The 19,992-nt window shown below is 40.4% G+C and overlaps 1 protein-coding gene across 1 annotated transcript in view; it reads left to right on the forward strand.

Moving 5' to 3' along the window:
* The window catches only part of LOC126094965 (probable isocitrate dehydrogenase [NAD] subunit alpha, mitochondrial), a 59,557-nt gene that overhangs the window by 33,077 nt on the left and 6,488 nt on the right, over positions 1 to 19,992 (forward strand). Inside the window, exons 4-5 of the mRNA XM_049909619.1 lie at positions 5,705 to 5,968; positions 12,963 to 13,212. Coding sequence (XP_049765576.1) covers positions 5,705 to 5,968; positions 12,963 to 13,212 — 514 coding nt within the window. The remainder of the gene's footprint in view (positions 1 to 5,704; positions 5,969 to 12,962; positions 13,213 to 19,992) is intronic.

The following is a 19,992-nucleotide window of genomic DNA, read 5'->3' on the forward strand; positions in this document are numbered from 1 at the left end:
CGTGACCCGTGTTTACATTTAGTGATTTTGCTGTTTCCCCTTCATTTACTCTCACGTGAAATAAAAGCAAAACGGATATCTGTGGTCGGGAGCTATCAAGTGAATTAAAACACATTCACATAATTACGGAAGGCTAAAATATGTCATTAGTTTCAGATTTCATTTTATTTCCATGTTTCTGACAGTCAAGCATTAATCGCCTTGCGGAACAATGATGTTATTTTTATCTGTTTGCAAAAAAAATTTGACTTCTGTTAACCTTTCCCGCAGAGGCAGTCAATGTGTTTGAAATGAAATGTTTAATTCCACAGTACTGGCTAGTTTCAACTGTTCGCTGCATTTCAAGTGCTCGTTTTCATTTTCTAGCACGTATGGCATTATGCCATAATAAAGAAACGAACATGATATAATACAGTACTGCTGCTCCAAGAAAATTTACATCCCGAAACCCACACTGAAAAGCTTAATATCAGGTCAAGGTCTACTTCATTGGGAATCTGGACATGCGAATGTGCACATTTTAATGTGGTTCACGAAATTCCGATGCTCTTGCAGTATCCTCTGATGTCTTGTTTCTTTTATGACATAATGTATGATCTTTCAATGTTTTACATGTACGTACATACGGGCTTCCTACGTCATGATAGCTACCCAAGCCTGGTGTCGCCTGTTATCTGCGCTCTCTGGCAACTGCTGAAACGAACCTATTTCTAACAGGTCACGGAAAAATATTGCGAATAGTGGTTTGAAAAGCGTTACTTTCAAAGTAAATATCCTTTTACGTAAGTTGAACTATGTGCAAGAATGTACCATGAATTTATTAAATCACAGAGCATTAGACTCTCATTTAAAAATCTCTTTGATGAAGAGCCATTTAGAAGAATTTCGAACCCTGAAGATCAGACATTTTTGTCATAATTAAAAATTTTACTGGCACATTTGTGTAACATGCACAAAAAAGATCAACAGTATATGTGAAAGCTTTGCTTTTCTTGTAGCAACACTATGAATATTAATTTAAACTATTGACTTTCCCTGTTTGTGTGTTCGTGCAACTTAACAGTGATGTTGCTGTCGGCTGACTACATCACGTGTCCTATGCTATGAATATCCGCTGTCATCGGCTGGTGAGATCACGTGACATGAGCTACGAACGGCTTACAAAAGCGAAATCTCGATTTCAATGACTCGGAAATTAACATGCGGTGTTTGGTGGAATTCCAATGTATACTTTCGTAATACGAAAATACGCAGTGTACATGTTGCTGCACATTAAAGATATTTTTCCCTGATTTTCATTTTATAAAGTGCCAGGAAATTGTACGCCTGTGGATTGATAAGGAAAATATACTGTCGTCCGGGAGAAAGTGTATTTTTAACTGGGAAATCTGGAAAAATCCAGGAATTTTTTTCCTTTTCCATGTATACACCCTGGTAATGCATGTTGGCTGACATCTGGCAGTTCCACCTCACTTGTGTAACAAGCATTTTCTTTGCTCAATTAAATTAAGTGTCTGATAAAATGTATATAAGTAAGAAGTGCTTTTAATTGTTGTTGATGGAATTGTGTTTTGATAGTGAGAATATTTGGCAGACTTGAACAAAGATAGTGTGGTATACAAAGCTCATGTTGCATAATATGCCATTGCTCAGGCTACTGTCAGTATGTTGTTCGAAGTTGTTTATTTAGTTCTATACTATCTAAGTGTTGCCAATAATGTCACCGATGGCTTTCTGGCAGCAAATGTTGATTCAGATTATTTTGTGCAGATCCAAAACTATCCTGATGTCTCATTTCTAAGTCCAGTGTGCCACAGAGTAGAGCTTGTGAGGCAGGTAGCAGAAACTGTACGGCACACACTTGTGCAGCCATATTTTCTATGTGTTTAACTATTTCGTTGGAAGTGGAAGGGCTGACGCAATTGGGAGTAGTTCCTGGGTGCATAATCTTCAGAAATTCTGATTAATGCAGTGTTAACTTCCCGTAATGGCTTTAACCCATGTACACTAATCAAATTGGAGGACACTAGGACTCAACAAGATATCACGACTTTACCAGATTAGTTAGTCCCTTATTTGATGGTGTACCATCCTCTCCTGGAGTGTTGTTGTGTTAAAGTGGAATCAGATCTCACATATGGGAGCACAGTGTATGAACATCTGCATAACAGGTAACTACAGGTGAAGCTAACAGGCTGTGAATGTGCAATTGGACTTAAAGTACACAGCACCAGAACAAACAGTTTTTGTAACTGTATGATGCACCTCTTTTAATCCTCTGATTACTGTGTCTGTTAGTTTATATTGTATTACATTGCATGTTAAGGATTTAGCTTTTATTTTCCCTTCATGTAAACTGATGTATTAATAAGGCAGTTTTCATTATGATTGGCATAAAATATCATTGGAGGGAATTTAAAAATGTTCCATGCAACATTTCAAATACTTTGAGAAAAGCTCCATGTTTATTGCATCTACAATTTATTTTCTCTGCATTTTGGCCACCTTCAGTTATTTTGCTGCCCAAATTACGGGACTCTCCTAGTTTTAGTGTGCCATTTTGTAATCTGCTGCCCCCAACACCTCATTTACTTAACTGCATTTCATTATCATTGTTTAACTTTTATGTTAATCTTACTACATGTTATCAACACCTTAGTGTAGAAGTTATAGGTAACCTTTCACTCAGTTGTTTTGTACTTGATAACTTCAGAATGTTCCTCAGCATTATCAAAAGTTTTAATTTTATAAATGATATAAATAGCATGTTGCCATGTGGGATACTGTTTCGTTGTAATTCACACACAGTCCCACAGATGCAAACAGTGTTATTGCATTACATATATGGAATTAGTTCAAAATGTAAGAGTGTAAGTGTACTAATTCATTGAAATGAAAGATACAGACATTCTTACCAATGTAATGTATTGTATTTTTTGTGATTTTTAAGTATAAATGTAAACCATGAAACTTGATTTTTACATTGCACAGTTTTTAATCTCAGTCATCATAAAAGTGAAAAACTATTATCACACATTTTTCAGAAAATTGTGTTACATTCCTTACTTGGAAGCATTCCTGTTCAATTCATTACATAATCTGTAACAAAAATATCACATTTAGTAAGCTGTGTAATTAGCAGTCAGTACATATTTGCTGCACATGTTGTAAACAGAGAAATTTTTTACAGTTGCAGAATGTTGACTTAATGTATTGGTTTTTTGAAGCACCACCATTTCCCTTTGACCACGGTGCTCTTATCTGCAATGCACTTGCGCCATCATTTGGAAGAAGACTCTATACCTTGTGTGAGATTTCTTGTCAATGATGAACACTGGGAACATTGATGCAAATAATTGTCTGTTAGATTACGTGCTAGGAGTTTCATAAATTCACTACACTTGGTGTTAGCATCAGTATTATGTGCATGATATATTATTTGTGCCTTTATTGCCGCAGTGTTTATCATGCTATAAAAATCGTTGTAGGCCATCTGTTGGTCTTTCTGGCTACATTATACATAGTGCACAGCTGATAGACAGAATCTGCTCCTAATTTGGTTGCATTATAAAAGATTGTAATTTCTGTTTTCTTCTTACCACCAGACATAGCATCAGTTGCATTATCATGATGTGTTATGGAGACTATGAAAACTGCCTTGGTTCTCTTAGTGACATTGGTATTAGTGTTGTTTTTCTGAAATCCAGGTGGTGTTGATGCTAAGTTCCTGAGGAAGTGAGGTATTTTACAACATTTGTTGGTAATGGCAAATGACCCTGCAGGCTATTTACCAGCATATATTTCCATGATGGCGATGAATATATCCTACCAGCCACCAGAGCAAATATTTTTAGCCCATATTTATTTGGTTTGTTAGGGACGTACCACCTGAAGAAAGACTTGTCTCTGAAAGCTCCTAGCTTTTCATCAATAGTGCAGTACTGGATAAGTGTTTTTACCATTTTCCACAACGTAAACAAACAGTTCATGCATAGGTGCTAAATTATCAACCTTCCTCTTGCGATCCCTTTTGTTGAACCTCAAACAGAATGAGAGGCACCTAAATTGTCTTTGAGTCTTTTATCAGATGCTGTAACTCAGTTCGCATTTTATTGGTGACCCATATATCATGGGTGTGTGTACGGTTGTCTTTCATTGTCGCACACAAATACAGTATTTCTAATAAAGCCTTTATTTGAGTTACATCTGTCAGATGAGCATTCTTTTCTCTCAAATAATGACCCTGTATGCCAGATCTCTCATTATTTGTGTACTCAACAATGCTAGGAAGCAGCTAATTGTCGAAAAAGTGTTCCCAACATTCCATTGTTGTTCTGCAATTTTTCGTGGCATGTTTCACTCCCAGTAAATGACAACGTTTTTTGTTAAGTTTGAACATTTTTTGGTGGACACGTTTTGACGATATTGTATAAGTTTTCCTCTGTAGCAAACATTCACCAACATAGTTATCACTATCACTGGAGTACCCTTCTTGCTCAGTATCAGTATTTTCTTCTCTTGTTTACACACTGCGTCTTTCCATATCACTATAAATACAAAATCATTACCCGATTCGTTGTCATTGCCCTGCAGCCAGAGTACAGTTTGCTGTAAAGTGCATTTACTAGATTGCAGAACCCTTGCGAGGTCACATAGGATCTGATAATGATTATTTGTCTTTTAGCAACACTGTTACTAACAGATATTTAAAACTGCTAGAGTAAATAAAAAATAAAATATTTATCTTCAGTAATGGCAAAGGTTGTGTGGTGTCTGGTAGAATCCTGTGATGCAATGTTGGGAACTACCTCTTCCCTCCAACACTGTATTTAAACCAATGTGATGTCAATGAATAAGGTGTGTTTGCATCTAGTTAACTGGAAGGTACATACAGCACAAGTCCACTGGTGTATCTGTTGAACAGTAGTTAGGAAATAGTGTGCCTGGCATCTGTGAGGGGTTTTGCAACCACTCCACGGAAAATTTCTCTGGAATCCAAATTGGTCTTCATCCAGGCTGGTTTCTACATGTTGCTCCATTCACCCATAGATAATTTGCCTTAGTGTGTTACAACCATTTCAGTTCTGTGTTTGCCAGTAACTATGAATAGTGTTTCATGAAAGAAAAATGATCGATAATAACCCATCCATTTTGAAAACTGGAGGTGGGGTGAATTAGTGGACTTTGTAGTTATTCTGAAAAGTGTCAATATTTCACTGTGGAGTTGAATATGGGATACTGATTTCCTTAATTAAACTGTTCACCTGTCTGTATCTTGCTGCTCAACTTGGTACAGTAATTTCCATTGGAACAGTTTTCTTTTTTTGTGATCTGAGACTTTCTCAGCATGTACACTGCTTCCACAGTTCTCGGGTGTATTGCCAAATCGAGTTGTTAAAAGTTCACTTTCGGATATTTTGGTGATTCGATCTTGGCAGTACTCCAAAGAACCATGGAAGCAGTTTTCTTTTTCTGCATCACATCAGATTTCTTTTTAATGTGCAGTACTTGCAGTAAACATCCTATTGATTTCATTGAGCAATATTATTATACCTATTTAATACAGTGGTGATTTGTAACAATGTAGCACATTAAATAAAGGTGTTTTTATTTTTTATGCCTTTCATTTTATACTGTATTACTCTAAAAGTGTTATAATATTTTATTGATTAAATTTTGATTACTTGCTCATTCTTATTTCCAGAGAATTCAACTTGTATGCAAATGTGCGGCCTTGTAGGTCGCTGGAAGGCTATCGGACACTTTATGATGATGTTAATGTTATTACCATTCGTGAAAATACAGAGGGTGAATACTCTGGTATTGAACATGAAATTGTGGATGGGGTTGTACAAAGTATAAAGCTTATTACAGAGGAAGCATCTCGACGAGTAGCGGAATTTGCCTTCCAGTACGCAAAAGAGAATGGCCGCAAGAAGGTTACTGCAGTACATAAAGCTAACATCATGTATGTACTTTAATGGTGTAATCATTTATTTGTCTCGCTTTACAATGTTGAGTTTGATTATGTCTAAGAGTCATTGCAAGCGAAATCAGCAATATAGAAAATAAGTGAGCCTTGATGATTTACAATTTTGTAATTTCTTGTCATTTTATTCTAACTATCAAATTAAGATAAAATCGAAAAGTAAAGGTTCTTTGGTCATTTAATTTTTGAGTTACTAATTTTTAAACATTCTGAAATAGTATGATTTTCACCAAGTTTCGAAACCTTAATATGGCCATATCTCTAAAATATTTGATGTTAAGACTTGGAATTTATAGCATTTTATTCAATTTATTGTCGGATTTGTAAGTATGCACTGCTTGACTGAATTCGTTAAAATGTAAAATTTTCCCAAACCAAAAGTTTTTTAAATTTTGAAAATTTCAATATCTGATCTTTTTAGAAAAAAATGTATGTCAGTCATACATTGTTTATTAATGTGTGTGTCAAATTCCATGATGGTATTCCAAAGGGTACAATAAATGTTGACTGTTATTCTTATTGCCAACTGTATCTCAGCTGCATTTGGTTTGGAAGCTGGTTCATAAAACTACTGCTATAAAAGTAACAAAAACAATCAATCTTTACAAAATAATTTAATTGATAGATAAAAAATCTACTCACCATGCGACAGCAGGACACACACATAAGAGAGTTGTAACTAGGCAAGCTTTCGGAGCGAGTGGCTTCTTCTTCAGGCAGAAGGGTTGAAGGGGAAGGAAAAGGGATGAAGGAAAAGGACTGGAGAAGTCTGGGAAAAGTGGTAGATTTTGGGATAGTCATCCAGAGCCGCAGGTGCCTGTTTCACCACAGGCACTTTCTGGATTCTTTCCCCAGAGACCAGTTTCTTAGAACTTCACAGGCGGCAACTAGCACTACAACATGTCCTTTCTTATCTTCACTCTGTTTTAGTTTTCTACATCTTTCATTGTCTTGTCTCCCGCCCACCTCTGTTACGTACAATGCACTTAGCTTTTCACTCTTACCTCGTGCATGATGTTTAAGCAGCAATCTCTGTCTTGCATATTACCCTATCTTCCACCTTTAACCTCAGATCTCGTCTTATGCAGTCCCCAATAATCAATCTTCCCTTCTCATTCTGTGCGGTAAGTCTTCACTGACCTGTGGTTCTGGTTGACTTTCCCAAAATCTACCCCTTTTCCTAGACCTCTCCAGTCATCTTCCTTCATTCCTCTTCCTTCCTCTTCAACCCTTATGCCTGAATAAACCACTGGCTCCAAAAGCTTGCCTAATTACAGCCCTCTTTGTGTGTGTGTGTGTGTGTGTGTGTGTGTGTGTGTGTGTGTGTGTGTGTGTGTTTTTTCCGCACCACTTGGTGAGTAGATATTTTATCTGTTGTTACAATGTAATTGAGTACTAATTAAGCACACTTTGCTTTTAACATTTTAAAATTATACTAAACTATGGTGTGATGCTAGGCACTCAAATAACACATTGTTAAATAATAAGAGCTATGTCACTGTTTAATTAATAATATTGATTTGTAAAATATTCAGTCTTTTTTTTACACGTTAAAAGGGAAACTCCCCATCGCACCTCCCTCAGATTTACTTGTAAGATATCCCAGTGGACAATCCATCAAAAACTGAATACAGATTAAGCATGAAAACAGGAAGAAGGTGTACTGAACTACGAAAAAAGAAGCAAAATAGAAACAGTTAATGGTCCAAGCTGATGATGTGCAACATAGAGCGAATTTGAGTCATCACTGTATCATGGTTGTGTGGTCATGGTGTTGGACTGTGAAGGGGGATATCCGTGCTCAGATTTCACTTGTGTGTCCCCCCCCCCCCATTTTTTTTCCTCTCCCCACAAAATTATGAACTGTCTATACAGTCATTGACATGTCTGTTCATTGTATTTAAATTTGTGCCTGTGTTGGGGTGTACAATATGTTTGCAACAGCAAGGTGTAAAGGAGCCACCTCCAGTTGTGTGTTCCTCCTACTTGTTCTACATAAGTACCACATGTTAAGACCCTTGCATTCAGTTTTGGAAGTTTTGACTCTTGAATTCCTCCATTGTAACAATGTACTTCACACCCGTTTGTTTTCTTTTCTGTAAGAGCCTCTCGCCTATTCTCACTCACAATTCATCACATTTACTTGCAGTGATAATATATTCGTACCAACACAACTCATATTCTGCAGCCAATGTGTAGTATGGCTATTGACAAGACTACAGGAGGAGAACAGACATGTCAGTGACCAGATGAAAAATCATAATTTTGTGGGGAGGGGGAATGGGGCACGAGGGAGATGAACACGGATCTTCCACTCTGTATTCCAACACTGTTACCACATAATCACAAGGCCATGGCTCATGCAGTTCGTACTGTGTTGCACATCTTGAACTTTGACTGTTAACTCTTTATATTTGGCTTCCTTTTTCACAGTACACCTTCTTCCTGTTTCCATGCTTGATCTGTGTTCAATTTTTGACAGGCTATCACTAGGCCATTTTACCACTAAATCTGAGGGATCGCGATGGGGAGTTTCCCTTGTCAGTAACAAGTTCAAAACCATAGAAACTATGCACAGGTACTGTGCTTAACAATAAAATATAATTTAATAGATTCCCACTTTAAAACAATGATGAAATTTGCTGCACCCATTAACAAATATGTATTGCACACAGACAGTCTTTTTTTATTTTTTAAACAAAAATCAAATTTTGAAATTTTCAAAATTAAAAAATAATTTAAATTTGGTATTTCTGTGAACATAGAAGGGGCACTTTTTTTAAAAAGCTTAGGAGGAACTGAATGAAGCGGTACAAATTTTAAGTTTGTAAGTCAAATAGTTTCTAAGATGAGGGGGTTTTAGGGTTTAAGAACTTAAAAAAGCACGTAGTTTTGGAGATCTTAAAAATAATTTTGAAATGAGAGATCCAAAAAATTTAATTTGGAATTTTTCATGTAAACTGCTGCTACTACTATTGCTACAAATGTACAAAAAATTATCAAAAGTCTTAGGTGTCAAGAATCAGACTATTGGTTGATGTCACATGGACCGACCCCTAAATATTCTATGGTTTTAGTATTTTTATGTATTCCATTATCAGATATCATAGCACAGTGTATATGCATGTGAATAAAAAATTTGAAGCACATGTAGTTTAAGACCATGTATAAATAAATTAGCTCCTTGGTGTATGAAATCTTATTGGCTGTATAACAAGGCATACAGAAAATGAAGAAAGAGTACCTTCTGTACATAACTCCATCATCATCATCATCATCATCATTTAAGACTGATTATGCCTTTCAGCATTCAGTCTGGAGCATAGCCCCCCTTATACCACCTCCATGATCCCCTATTCAGTGCTAACATTGGTGCCTCTTCTGATGTTACACCTATTACTTCAAAATCATTCTTAACCGAATCCAGGTACCTTCTCCTCGGTCTGCTCCAACTCCTCCTACCCTCTACTGCTGAATCCATGAGTCTCTTGAGTAACCTTGCTTCTCCCATGCGTGTAACATGACCCCACCATCTAAGCCTGTTCGTCCTGACTGCTACATCTATAGAGTTCATTCCCAGTTTTTCTTTGATTTCCTCATTGTGGACACCCTCCTGCCATTGTTCCCATCTACTAGTACCTGGAATCATCCTAGCTACTTTCATATCCGTAACCTCAACCTTGTTGATAAGGTAACCTGAATCCACCCAGCTTTCGCTCCCATACAACAAAGTTGGTCGAAAGATTGAACGGTGCACAGATAACTTAGTCTTGGTACTGACTTCCTTCTTGCAGAAGACAGTAGATCGTAGCTGAGCGCTCACTGCATTAGCTTTGCTACATCTCGCTTCCAGTTCTTTCACTATGTTGCCATCCTGTGAGAATATGCATCCTAAGTACTTGAAACTGTCCACCTGTTCTAACTTTGTTCCTCCTATTTGGCACTCAATCCGTTTATATTTCTTTCCCACTGACATTACTTTCGTTTTGGAGATGCTAATCTTCATACCATAGTCCTTACATTTCTGATCTAGCTCTGAAATATTACTTTGCAAACTTTCAATCAAATCTGCCATCACAACTAAGTCATCTGCATATGCAAGACTGCTTATTTTGTGTTCACATATCTTAATCTCACCCAGCCAGTCTATTGTTTTCAACATATGATCCATAAATAATATGAACAACAGTGGAGACAGGTTGCAGCCTTGTCTTACCCCTGAAACTACTCTGAACCATGAACTCAATTTACCGTCAACTCTAACTGCTGCCTGACTATCCATGTAAAGACCTTTAATTGCTTGCAAAAGTTTGCCTCCTATTCCATAATCTTGTAGAACAGACAATAACTTCCTCCTAGGAACCCGGTCATATGCCTTTTCTAGATCTATAAAGCATAGATACAATTCCCTGTTCCACTCATAACACTTCTCCATTATTTGCCGTAAGCTAAAGATCTGGTCGTGACAACCTCTAAGAGGCCTAAACCCACACTGATTTTCATCCAATTGGTCCTCAACTAATACTCGTACTTTCCTTTCAACAATACCTGAGAAGATTTTACCCACAACGCTGATTAAAGAGATACCTCTGTAGTTGTTACAATCTTTTCTGTTTCCATGTTTAAAGATTGGTGTGATTACTGCTTTTGTCCAGTCTGATGGAACCTGTCCCAACTCCCAGGCCATTTCAATTATCCTGTGTAGCCATTTAAGACCTGACATTCCACTGTATTTGATGAGTTCCGACTTAATTTCATCCACCCCAGCCGCTTTATTGCACTGCAATCTATTGACCATTTTTTCCACTTCCTCAAATGTCATCCTATTTCCATCATCATTCCTATCCCATTCTACCTCGAAATCTGAAACATTACTGATCGCATTTTCACCTACATTGAGCAACTCTTCAAAATATTCCCTCCATCTGCCCAAGGCATCCACAGGATTCACCAGCGGTTTTCCTGACCTGTCCAAAATACTTGTCATTTCCTTCTTACCTCCCTTTCGAAGACTGCTAATTACACTCCAGAATGGTTTTCCAGCAGCTTGACCCATATTCTCCAACCTGTTTCCAAAGTCTTCCCACGATTTCTTCTTGGATGCTGCAATTATCTGTTTGGCTTTGTTTCTTTCTTCAACATAACTTTCTCTGTCTACCTGGATTCTGGTATGTAGCCATTTTTGATACGCCTTCTTTTTCCTTTTACAGGCTGCCTTGACTGTATCATTCCACCAAGCTGTTTGCTTCATCCTACTTTTACACACTACTGTTCCAAGACATTCTTTAGCCACTTCTAATACTGTGTCCCTGTACCTTGTCCATTCCTTTTCCAATGACTGTAATTGACTACATTCAACTAACTACCTTTCTGAGATCGCTGCTATGTACTTGTGCCTGATTTCCTTATCCTGAAGTTTCTCCACTCTTATCCTCCTACATATGGACCTGACCTCCTGCACTTTCGGCCTCACAATCCCAATTTCACTGCAGATTAAATAATAATCAGTGTCATCAAAGAATCCCCTGAATACACGTGTGTCCCTCACAGCCTTCCTGAATTTCTGATCTGTTATTATATAGTCAATGACAGATCTGGTTCCCCTGCCTTCCCAAGTATACCGGTGGATGTTCTTATGTTTAAAAAAGGAGTTTGTGATTACTAAGCCCATACTGGTACAGAAATCCAAGAGTTGTTTCCCGTTCCTGTTGGCCTCCATATCCTCTCCAAATTTACCCATAACCTTTTCATACCCTTCTGTTCGATTTCCAATCCTGGCGTTAAAATCACCCATGAGCAGAACACTGTCCTTGTCCTTTACTCTTAACAACTACATCACTGAGTGCCTCATAGAAACTATCCATCTTATCTTGATCTGTCCCTTCACAATGTGAATATACTGACACAATCCTAATTTTCTTGCTAGACACTGTCAAATCTATCCACATCAGTCGTTCGTTTACATACCTTATCGCAACTACGCTGGGTTCCATTTCTTTCCTGATGTAAAGCCCTACACCCCATTGTGCTATTCCTGCTTTGACTCCTGACAGGTAGACCTTGTATTCTCCCACTCCCTCTTCTTTCTCACCCCTTACCCGAATGTCACTAACAGCTAAAACGTCCAGCCCCATCTTACTTGCAGCCTCTGTCAGCTCTACCTTCTTCCCAGAGTGGCCCCCATTGATATTAATAGTTACCCATCTCATTACCATTTGTTTGCCAAGTCGTATCTTAGGAGTCCCTGGTTTGTCAGTTAGAGGTGGGACTCCGTCACCTCCAAAGGTCCGAGGCATTTTGCTCTGTACATAACTGTTACAAATTAATTTATTAGGCTGATGCTAACAAGCTGAGTCACAAAAATTGCTAACTTGGTGTATGTAACATATTATCAAGTATCAGAAAGTAAAGGCAATTTATTTTATATAGAAGGTGCAGAACCTGCTAATTATTACAGCTCCTCTATTTTTGCTTAACACACAAAGTTTTCAGGCCAACAAAATGTGATGTTCAAATAGCTTCCTAAAACATCATTCCATTTAATTTGTAAGTCTCAAATGACCTTCATATTTCTGTTGTATGGTTAGCCGGCAGTGTCAAAACTCGAGCTGCTCCTCCCTCCCATCCTGCCCCCCCCCCCCCCCCTCTCTCTCTCTCTCTCTCTCTCTCTCTCTCTCTCTCTCTCTCTCTCTCGGGTGTGTCAGAAAATCCTTACTTTTCAAATGAGTGTTCCACCATTTACTCGCAAATATAAAATTTTATAATTGCTTAATGAAAAAATTCTTACTTTATAAATTCCCTTTGAATACACCATAATCAGTCAAAACAAATTGCCATTCAAGTGCTATGTCAAGAGTAGATTTTAGATTGTAATGTATTTGATAACTACTGTTCTTGCTAGCTGTTATACATTTTTATCATGTAAGGTTTCTAATTAAAGTATTAAAGCTTAGCTGTCAGTATTGTGTTGCAGGCGAATGTCAGATGGTCTTTTCCTGCGTTGTTGCCGTGAAGCAGCTGAAAATCACCCTGAAGTAAAATTTGAAGAGAAATATTTGGACACGGTATGCCTGACAATGGTTCAGGATCCCAATAAATATGATGTTCTGGTGATGCCCAATCTGTATGGTGACATCTTGTCAGATATGTGTGCAGGTTTGGTCGGTGGACTTGGCCTTACACCAAGTGGAAATATTGGCCTGAACGGTGCTCTTTTTGAATCGGTGAGTTTATATATCTGTCATATTCCTAATTCGACATAAAATGATTTGTCATCAGTTCAGATTCAACAAGTATAGCTTGCAGGAAAATTAAATATGTAAAAATTCACATCATCATCTTCATCTTATACTCTGCAAGGCAGCTGATAGTGTGTGGTGAAGGGTATTTCTGGTACCACTTTTTGATACCCTCTTCCCTGTTCTGTTCGCTAATGGCATATGAAAAGAATGATTATTGGTAAACCTATGTATCTAATTCCTCATATTTTCTCATGGTCATTTCCTGAGACATATATGGGAGTTTTCTGAGTCCTCCCGAAATGTACTACCTCAAAATGTCAACAGTAAACCACTCCATGATGCACATCGCCTCTTTTCTTGCATCTACCACTGGAGCTCATTGAGTATTTCTGTAATGCTCTCATGACGACTATAGTACTTTTAAAATTAGTTTGATACAGAAAGAAGGAAAGCCTTGTTGCCAGCATGAGCTGAGCGCACTATCAGGTGACGATAACACCATGCCTACTTGGTGTAGAACCTGTCGGGCTAGGTTGACTGCATAAAAAGCAAGTCACACAAGCCAGCCGATGTGCAGTCTTTCTCAAATGATTTTAAATATTTTGGCTTGAACGCCACAGTGTTTTGTGAGGCACGCCCCAGTTGGAGGTTGCATGCTGTTGCCTTCATCTTGTCTTTGAACAGACTTAATCCAGCCTGTTGTGGGAACCTACACTGTGACATCGACTCTGAACCATGATTCTGCATTTCTAACATTAACAGATATTGCCAGAGTTGAAAGAATTGACAGATAAGCCTCCTAGAACTGTGGGGATTAAACCTGATACTACTCGATTAAAATCAATATCGCAAAAAAGAATTATTCTTTTCTTTCCCATATTTCAAGACACAATGACTGTATCCTCCATATAATTTTGTGAAGGTCCCATCTGAGATTTACTGTAAAATATGTACCTCACATTTAAAATTTTAATAACAAAATAAGACAGTGCTGTGAAAAAATAGGAATAGGGACAAGCCAGGATAGTGTGTAGTTTGGATGGGTGGTGGAATACCACAATGGGAGGGGTGAAGAGAGTGGTGGGAGAATATTACTCACTGCAGGGCACAACAAGAAGTAATAGGAACCCTGGCAGAGAATGTGATTGTCAGACATGAGGGGATACTACTTTCTGACTGGAGTGGTTCAGTGAGTGAGTGTAGGTGACTAGAAATCCATTTCTGGGCAATGTGGGAGAAGTAATTATGTAAAGTCCTCAGTGACACTCTTGGCATATGTGGAGGATGACTACTCGTCACTACAGATGGGACCACAATATATTGCTAGGCTGTATGGAAGATACTTTGTGATGTGGAATGAATGGCAGTGGGTTGATAGAAGGTATTGTTGTTGGTTAGTATTTTTGATATGAATGGAGGTACTGATACAGCCACCTTTGAGATGGAGCTTGACATCAAGGAAGAGGGCTTGTTGGGCTGAGGAGGGCCAGATGAAGTGAATAGGAAGCATGACACCATCCTGTGCCAATCTGTTCATGGGCTGTCAAGAGAAATCCATACTTAACCACCCAGAATTCCAAACCCCACACCTGGTTAAGATTCGTTGATGACATCTTCATGATCTGGACTGAGTATGAGGATACCTTATCCACAAACCTCCAGACCTTGAACAGTATATCCACCATTCATTACATGTCGTCTTCATCAACCCACCTTCTTTGATGTCAACCTCCTCTTCAAGAATGTCTGTATCAATACTTTTGTCCACATCAAACTTACCACCAATAAAACCTCCACTTCGATAGCTGCCACACAATCTGCACCGTGGATTTCTTTCTGTACAGCCTAACCACTCATAGTTGTCACACCTATAGTGATGAGCAGTCCTCCAAATATGGCTAAGAGGCTAACTGGCCTTCACACCCAAGATTATGCTCTATACTTAGTCCAGAAACAGATCTCTCACACCTGTCCTTCCCGGTCACCTACCAGCCCCCATATATCCACTGTCCAGCCAGAAAGGAATGCCATTTGTGACTCAGTGCCATCCAGAACTATAGCAGCAACATATTCTCTACCAGGGTGTAGACTCTCATTATGCCCTGGAATGAGAAATATCCCCACCACCACCACCACCACCACCACCACATCCTTTTCACCTCTACCCTCATGCTTTCGATTGCCTTTCCAAACTGTGTGTCTAAGAGTGAAACAAAGCAAGGATAAGGCATTAAGTTTTATCTATGACTGACGTGATTGTTACCAACAGTGTTATCTCTGACATATGCATGTTTACTCAACAGTGTAAAGTACTTTTAAAATCTTGCAAGTGACTTGCCGTGAGAATGGCTGAAAAGTTGTCAGCTGAAATATCAGTATAAGAATTAATAATATAATGTTCACACTGCTGAAAAATGATAGAATATGGATTATCCTTGTCTGCCCCTACTCCATGCCTGCTCCTTGCCCATTGTCCCAGCAGTAGACGTAGGTGCAGATTTGTCCCATATATCCTCCCAACACCGCCTACTACAGTCTCACCATAATCATCAAAAGGCCTGTGAAAGCAGCCAGCCATGTGACCTACCAACTACGCTGCAGCCACTGAGCCATGTTCTGTGAGGGCATGACAACTGACAAGCTATCTGTACAGAAGAATGACCACTGCCGAATAGTGACAGAGAGACAGCTGGATCACCCAGCTGCTGACTGTGCTGCCCGTGTGCCCTCCATGGAGCTCGCATCTTTTTTGTGAGTACATGCTTGGCCACTGTGGGACCCCAGCCCTTTCTGTGCTACAAATCTATCTTTCTCCTATTTTTTTCCCCTCTCTGCCTTTTCTTTGGATGGTCTTCTTGATGCCGATTGTGCTTGTATCTGATTTGTGTTCTGGGCACTTGTTTTTTGACCTTCTGGCCTTCTACAGCTTTTGTTGGGTTTGACTTGCTACTTTTCTAAATTATACAGAAGTGTAGATCATGCAGGGAAGGTCACTCAGCAGGGTGTACATTCCACATTTTGTATGTTTCTTTCTTTGCACCCTTCTTCCTTGCAACGGTGCTATACCCAAAACCTAGCACAGTAGCCATTCTGTCGTTGTGGGTGGGGTGGGGAAGTAAGTCTGGTTGTTGAGTACCTGTATGCCGTGACCACACTGTGATTGCACTGTTCGTGCCTCAGGTGGAAACTCACCAGGGAAGCCAAGGAGCATGTACCCACATGGCTGGGGTGTGGGCCAGGTAACCATTGTTGTGACTGGGTGGCACCTATGGAGGGAGCCCCTGTTCAGAGTGGGTAATACCATGTGGAAGATTTGCAGTGAAGCGAATTAAAATTTTCTTCTGCTGGTGGCCGCATAGCCCCAGTCTCTTCTAAAGCTGATGTATTATGATGAGGAGATTACAATGTGGTGAGATACTACCCCAAAAGTCCCCTTCCCTGGCTAAGTAATGGGAGAAACATAATACTCACAGGAAAGGAAAAAAAATACTCCTCACAGTACTTGGTTTGTTGTAGGACAGATGGAGATTGTTTTTACTACAAAACCATCATTCTTCGTTGAATACCTCGAGGACAGGTTTGGAGAAGTGGCAGTGATTTCGAAAATGAAAAGTATCTCTGTTCTGATTATAACGGCCTCACTTGTTCAGTCATGGGGGCCGCTCACCTCTGACAAACTGGGTGACGTTTGTCATTATAACCCCCCCCGGAAGTCATGAATATGGCACAGGGTATCATTTGCCACAGAGACCTCCTTTTACAGACTGAGGACAAGTTGCATGCTAACGTGGAGCTATGATGTGAGCATTTTGTCTGTCATGTCCAGATAGATAGCAGAATGGATACTGGAGGTTTCATCTTTGTCTTGGAGATGTCCTGTGCCTGAGGCGGCCAAGGTGATGGTGCGTCACTGTGATGTCAAGCCGTATATTCCTCCTCCCATGCTTTGCCACAAACACATGTGATTTGGACACCTCTTCATGTTGCAATGCCAACCCCATCTGTAGGGATTGTGGCAGTTGGTTGCACACCAACATTCCTTGTGCCCTCCCCCATCTGTGTCAGCTACAGGGAGCACCATTACCCCTGTTCACCAGACTGCATCATTTTCAGATGAGAAAAGAAATCCAGGAATACAAGACCCTTCAACACCTCATATATCAAGAGGCCAAGAAGGAATACAACCGCCTGCATCATACACTTGTGATGATTACATATGCTACTGCTATGACAATGTCATCATCTTTAATGCCATCGCCCACTGTCTCTTCTGTGTTGGGCCCTCAGCGCTGCTTGTTCGAGCAGATCCCTTGGTGGTGTGTGTCCTCCTCCTACTGTTTTCCCCACTCCTCTTTGTAAATGTTGATTCCCTATTCACTGGGGATGTCAGTCCCAAACACTCAGCCAGAGAAGCAGCTCCATCCTCCAGCACACCTTACCAGGAAGGGGTCCCTCAGATCACTCTGTTGCCAGGACTCTGCTGGCCAGCAATAGGATGCCAGCCAATGGCTGAAGGTGCAGCAGTTTGCGGGTCATAGGACTTAGTGTTCCACCACTGTCCCAGAATCTCAGGCAGATAAGCCCTCACAGAAGTCTAAATTGTCTAAAAACAAATAGTAGTACTCCAAAAAGAGGTAGATTCTGGTAGTCTCCATGCTGCCAGATGTCTGCTGTATCCAAGCAATGTTCCTGGTGGCCCCTATTGTCCTTGACCTCCCAACGCACCTTTATTTGGTGAAAATGTTTGATGGGTGTATCTTCAAAATTATTGACAGCAGGTGGCCCTGAGGCATGGCCTGCTTTCTTGGTCCCTTCACACCCCAGAAGGATACTAATAGCACAATCCTCCAGAGGAACTGTAGTGTTTTTTTCCCACTTGACTGAGCTGTGGCATCTTTTATGCATTTCCCCTGTTTCTTGCATTGCCCTCCGGGAAACTTGTTTCCCAGCAGTGCAGACTCCTATCCACTGCAGCTGTCTGGGCTATTTTAAAAATTGCACTGACTATCAAAGAGCACTGGGCGGTGTTTGCACATATGTTCTGGACTCTACAGCAAACACATGCCACTGAATTGTTATTTGGAGGCTGTTCTTGTCAAGACATCTCTGAAGTGAAGTGTCCCAGAATGCATTGTCTGCACTATTTTCTCAACTACCCCCATCTTTCTAAGTACAGGGTGACTTGAATGCCTACAACCCTTAGTGGGGTCTCCTCAGGGGGCTCACCATTCTTTGGTGAGTTGGGGCTTGGCTACCATGGAGCTCCAGCCTTGCAGCACATTTTCCCTTTCCATGCTGCAAATCTATCCTCTTCCTCCTCTTCTCTCTTTCGCCTAACCTTCCTCCACTTCGGCATTTGAGGTTCCTCTTTCCCTTTTTCCTCCCTGTGCACTCCCGATGACCAGCCCACTCCCCTGACATGTAACATGACTGGGTAACAAGTAATCCCCAGACTCTTTTCGTCAGTTAAGGTTCGCACATATCCCAGGTACGGACCAGGCCTAGAGAGGAGTGATTGACAGAGTAGTTACCTTCCCAATTTGTCAATTGGTCCGTCTCTCGGAAGCTCAGAAAGTGTGACCTGAGGTGTGAACAATCAGCCCCCCACCCCCTAATTGGAGGGAGCAGGGCTGGACACGCATGCAATCACCATATCAGACTACATCTACTAAATGTAAACAGAATGAGGCTAAAGATTCCAAGAAACTCCCAGCTGCACCATGATTTTTCGTGGTATCCCGTACTGAAGATGGTCAGTCCTTTGCTTACGTTAATCTGTTTTTTATTCAGAAAGGTATTAATGCAATTGCAGGCATGTGAGATACTGCCTCCTTTGACCTCCTCTTTGCTTCTGCCCCACTCGCCCCCGCCCCTCTCCCCGGGATGCCATTCTGTTCTCATGGAGGAGTCACATTGCTCGTCTCGGTTTACATTAATAGTTGGATCACGTTCATAGTTAAACCATCTCCCTGCATAACTGGCTGCAAGCTGTTGCAGTCTGCATTATCCTTCCTCACTTCCCCTTTTCTCTTTGCAACATTTACCTCCCTTTGTCATTCAGTGTCACCAGAGCAGACTTTCCTCCATCTTATTGGGCAACTCCCTCACCCCCCCCCCCCCCCCCTCCCTTGGTGGACTGAAGCGTGCCACTACGCAGTTCGTGTGTGGAGAACTGCTCTCCGCAGGTTTAACCGTCGTCCTACAATGACGAACTAGATTTGGTATAAACAGTTGTGTGCACAGTGTTTTTGCATTCTTTAGGATAGCAAAGAAGCTAGCTGGATTTAATTTATTAGTTCTTTTGACAGTTCCACTCCTGTTGTGTGGGCCAACCTTCGATGGCTCTCTGGGACCAAGGTCCATCCTCCAGTTTCCAGCCTTGACCATAGCAGATGATGTCATTGTGGACCCCATTGCTATCTCCAACAACTTAGGCCCCTAGTTTGCGGAGATTTCGAGCTCGACCCGCTATCGCCCTACCTTCCTCCATAGTAAATGACTGGAGGCAGCTCAGGTAATACCCTTCTCCTTTCAGAATATTGAATGCTACAATGCTGCCTTTACTACGAGGGAGCTAGATCATGTGCTCACTTCATCCCTATCTTCCACCTCATTCAGATGTTGCAACATCTTTGTCTTGCAGGCAAGCACTTTCTCCTTCATATGTACAATCACATCGGGGCAGATGACTTGTCTCCCAGACACTGGTGTGAAGCCACTGTCACCCAAATCTAAGCCTGGTGAGGGCAAATACCTTCCTTC

The sequence above is a fragment of the Schistocerca cancellata genome, chromosome 8 (genome assembly GCF_023864275.1).
Source record: "Schistocerca cancellata isolate TAMUIC-IGC-003103 chromosome 8, iqSchCanc2.1, whole genome shotgun sequence".
NCBI lineage: Eukaryota > Metazoa > Arthropoda > Insecta > Orthoptera > Acrididae > Schistocerca > Schistocerca cancellata.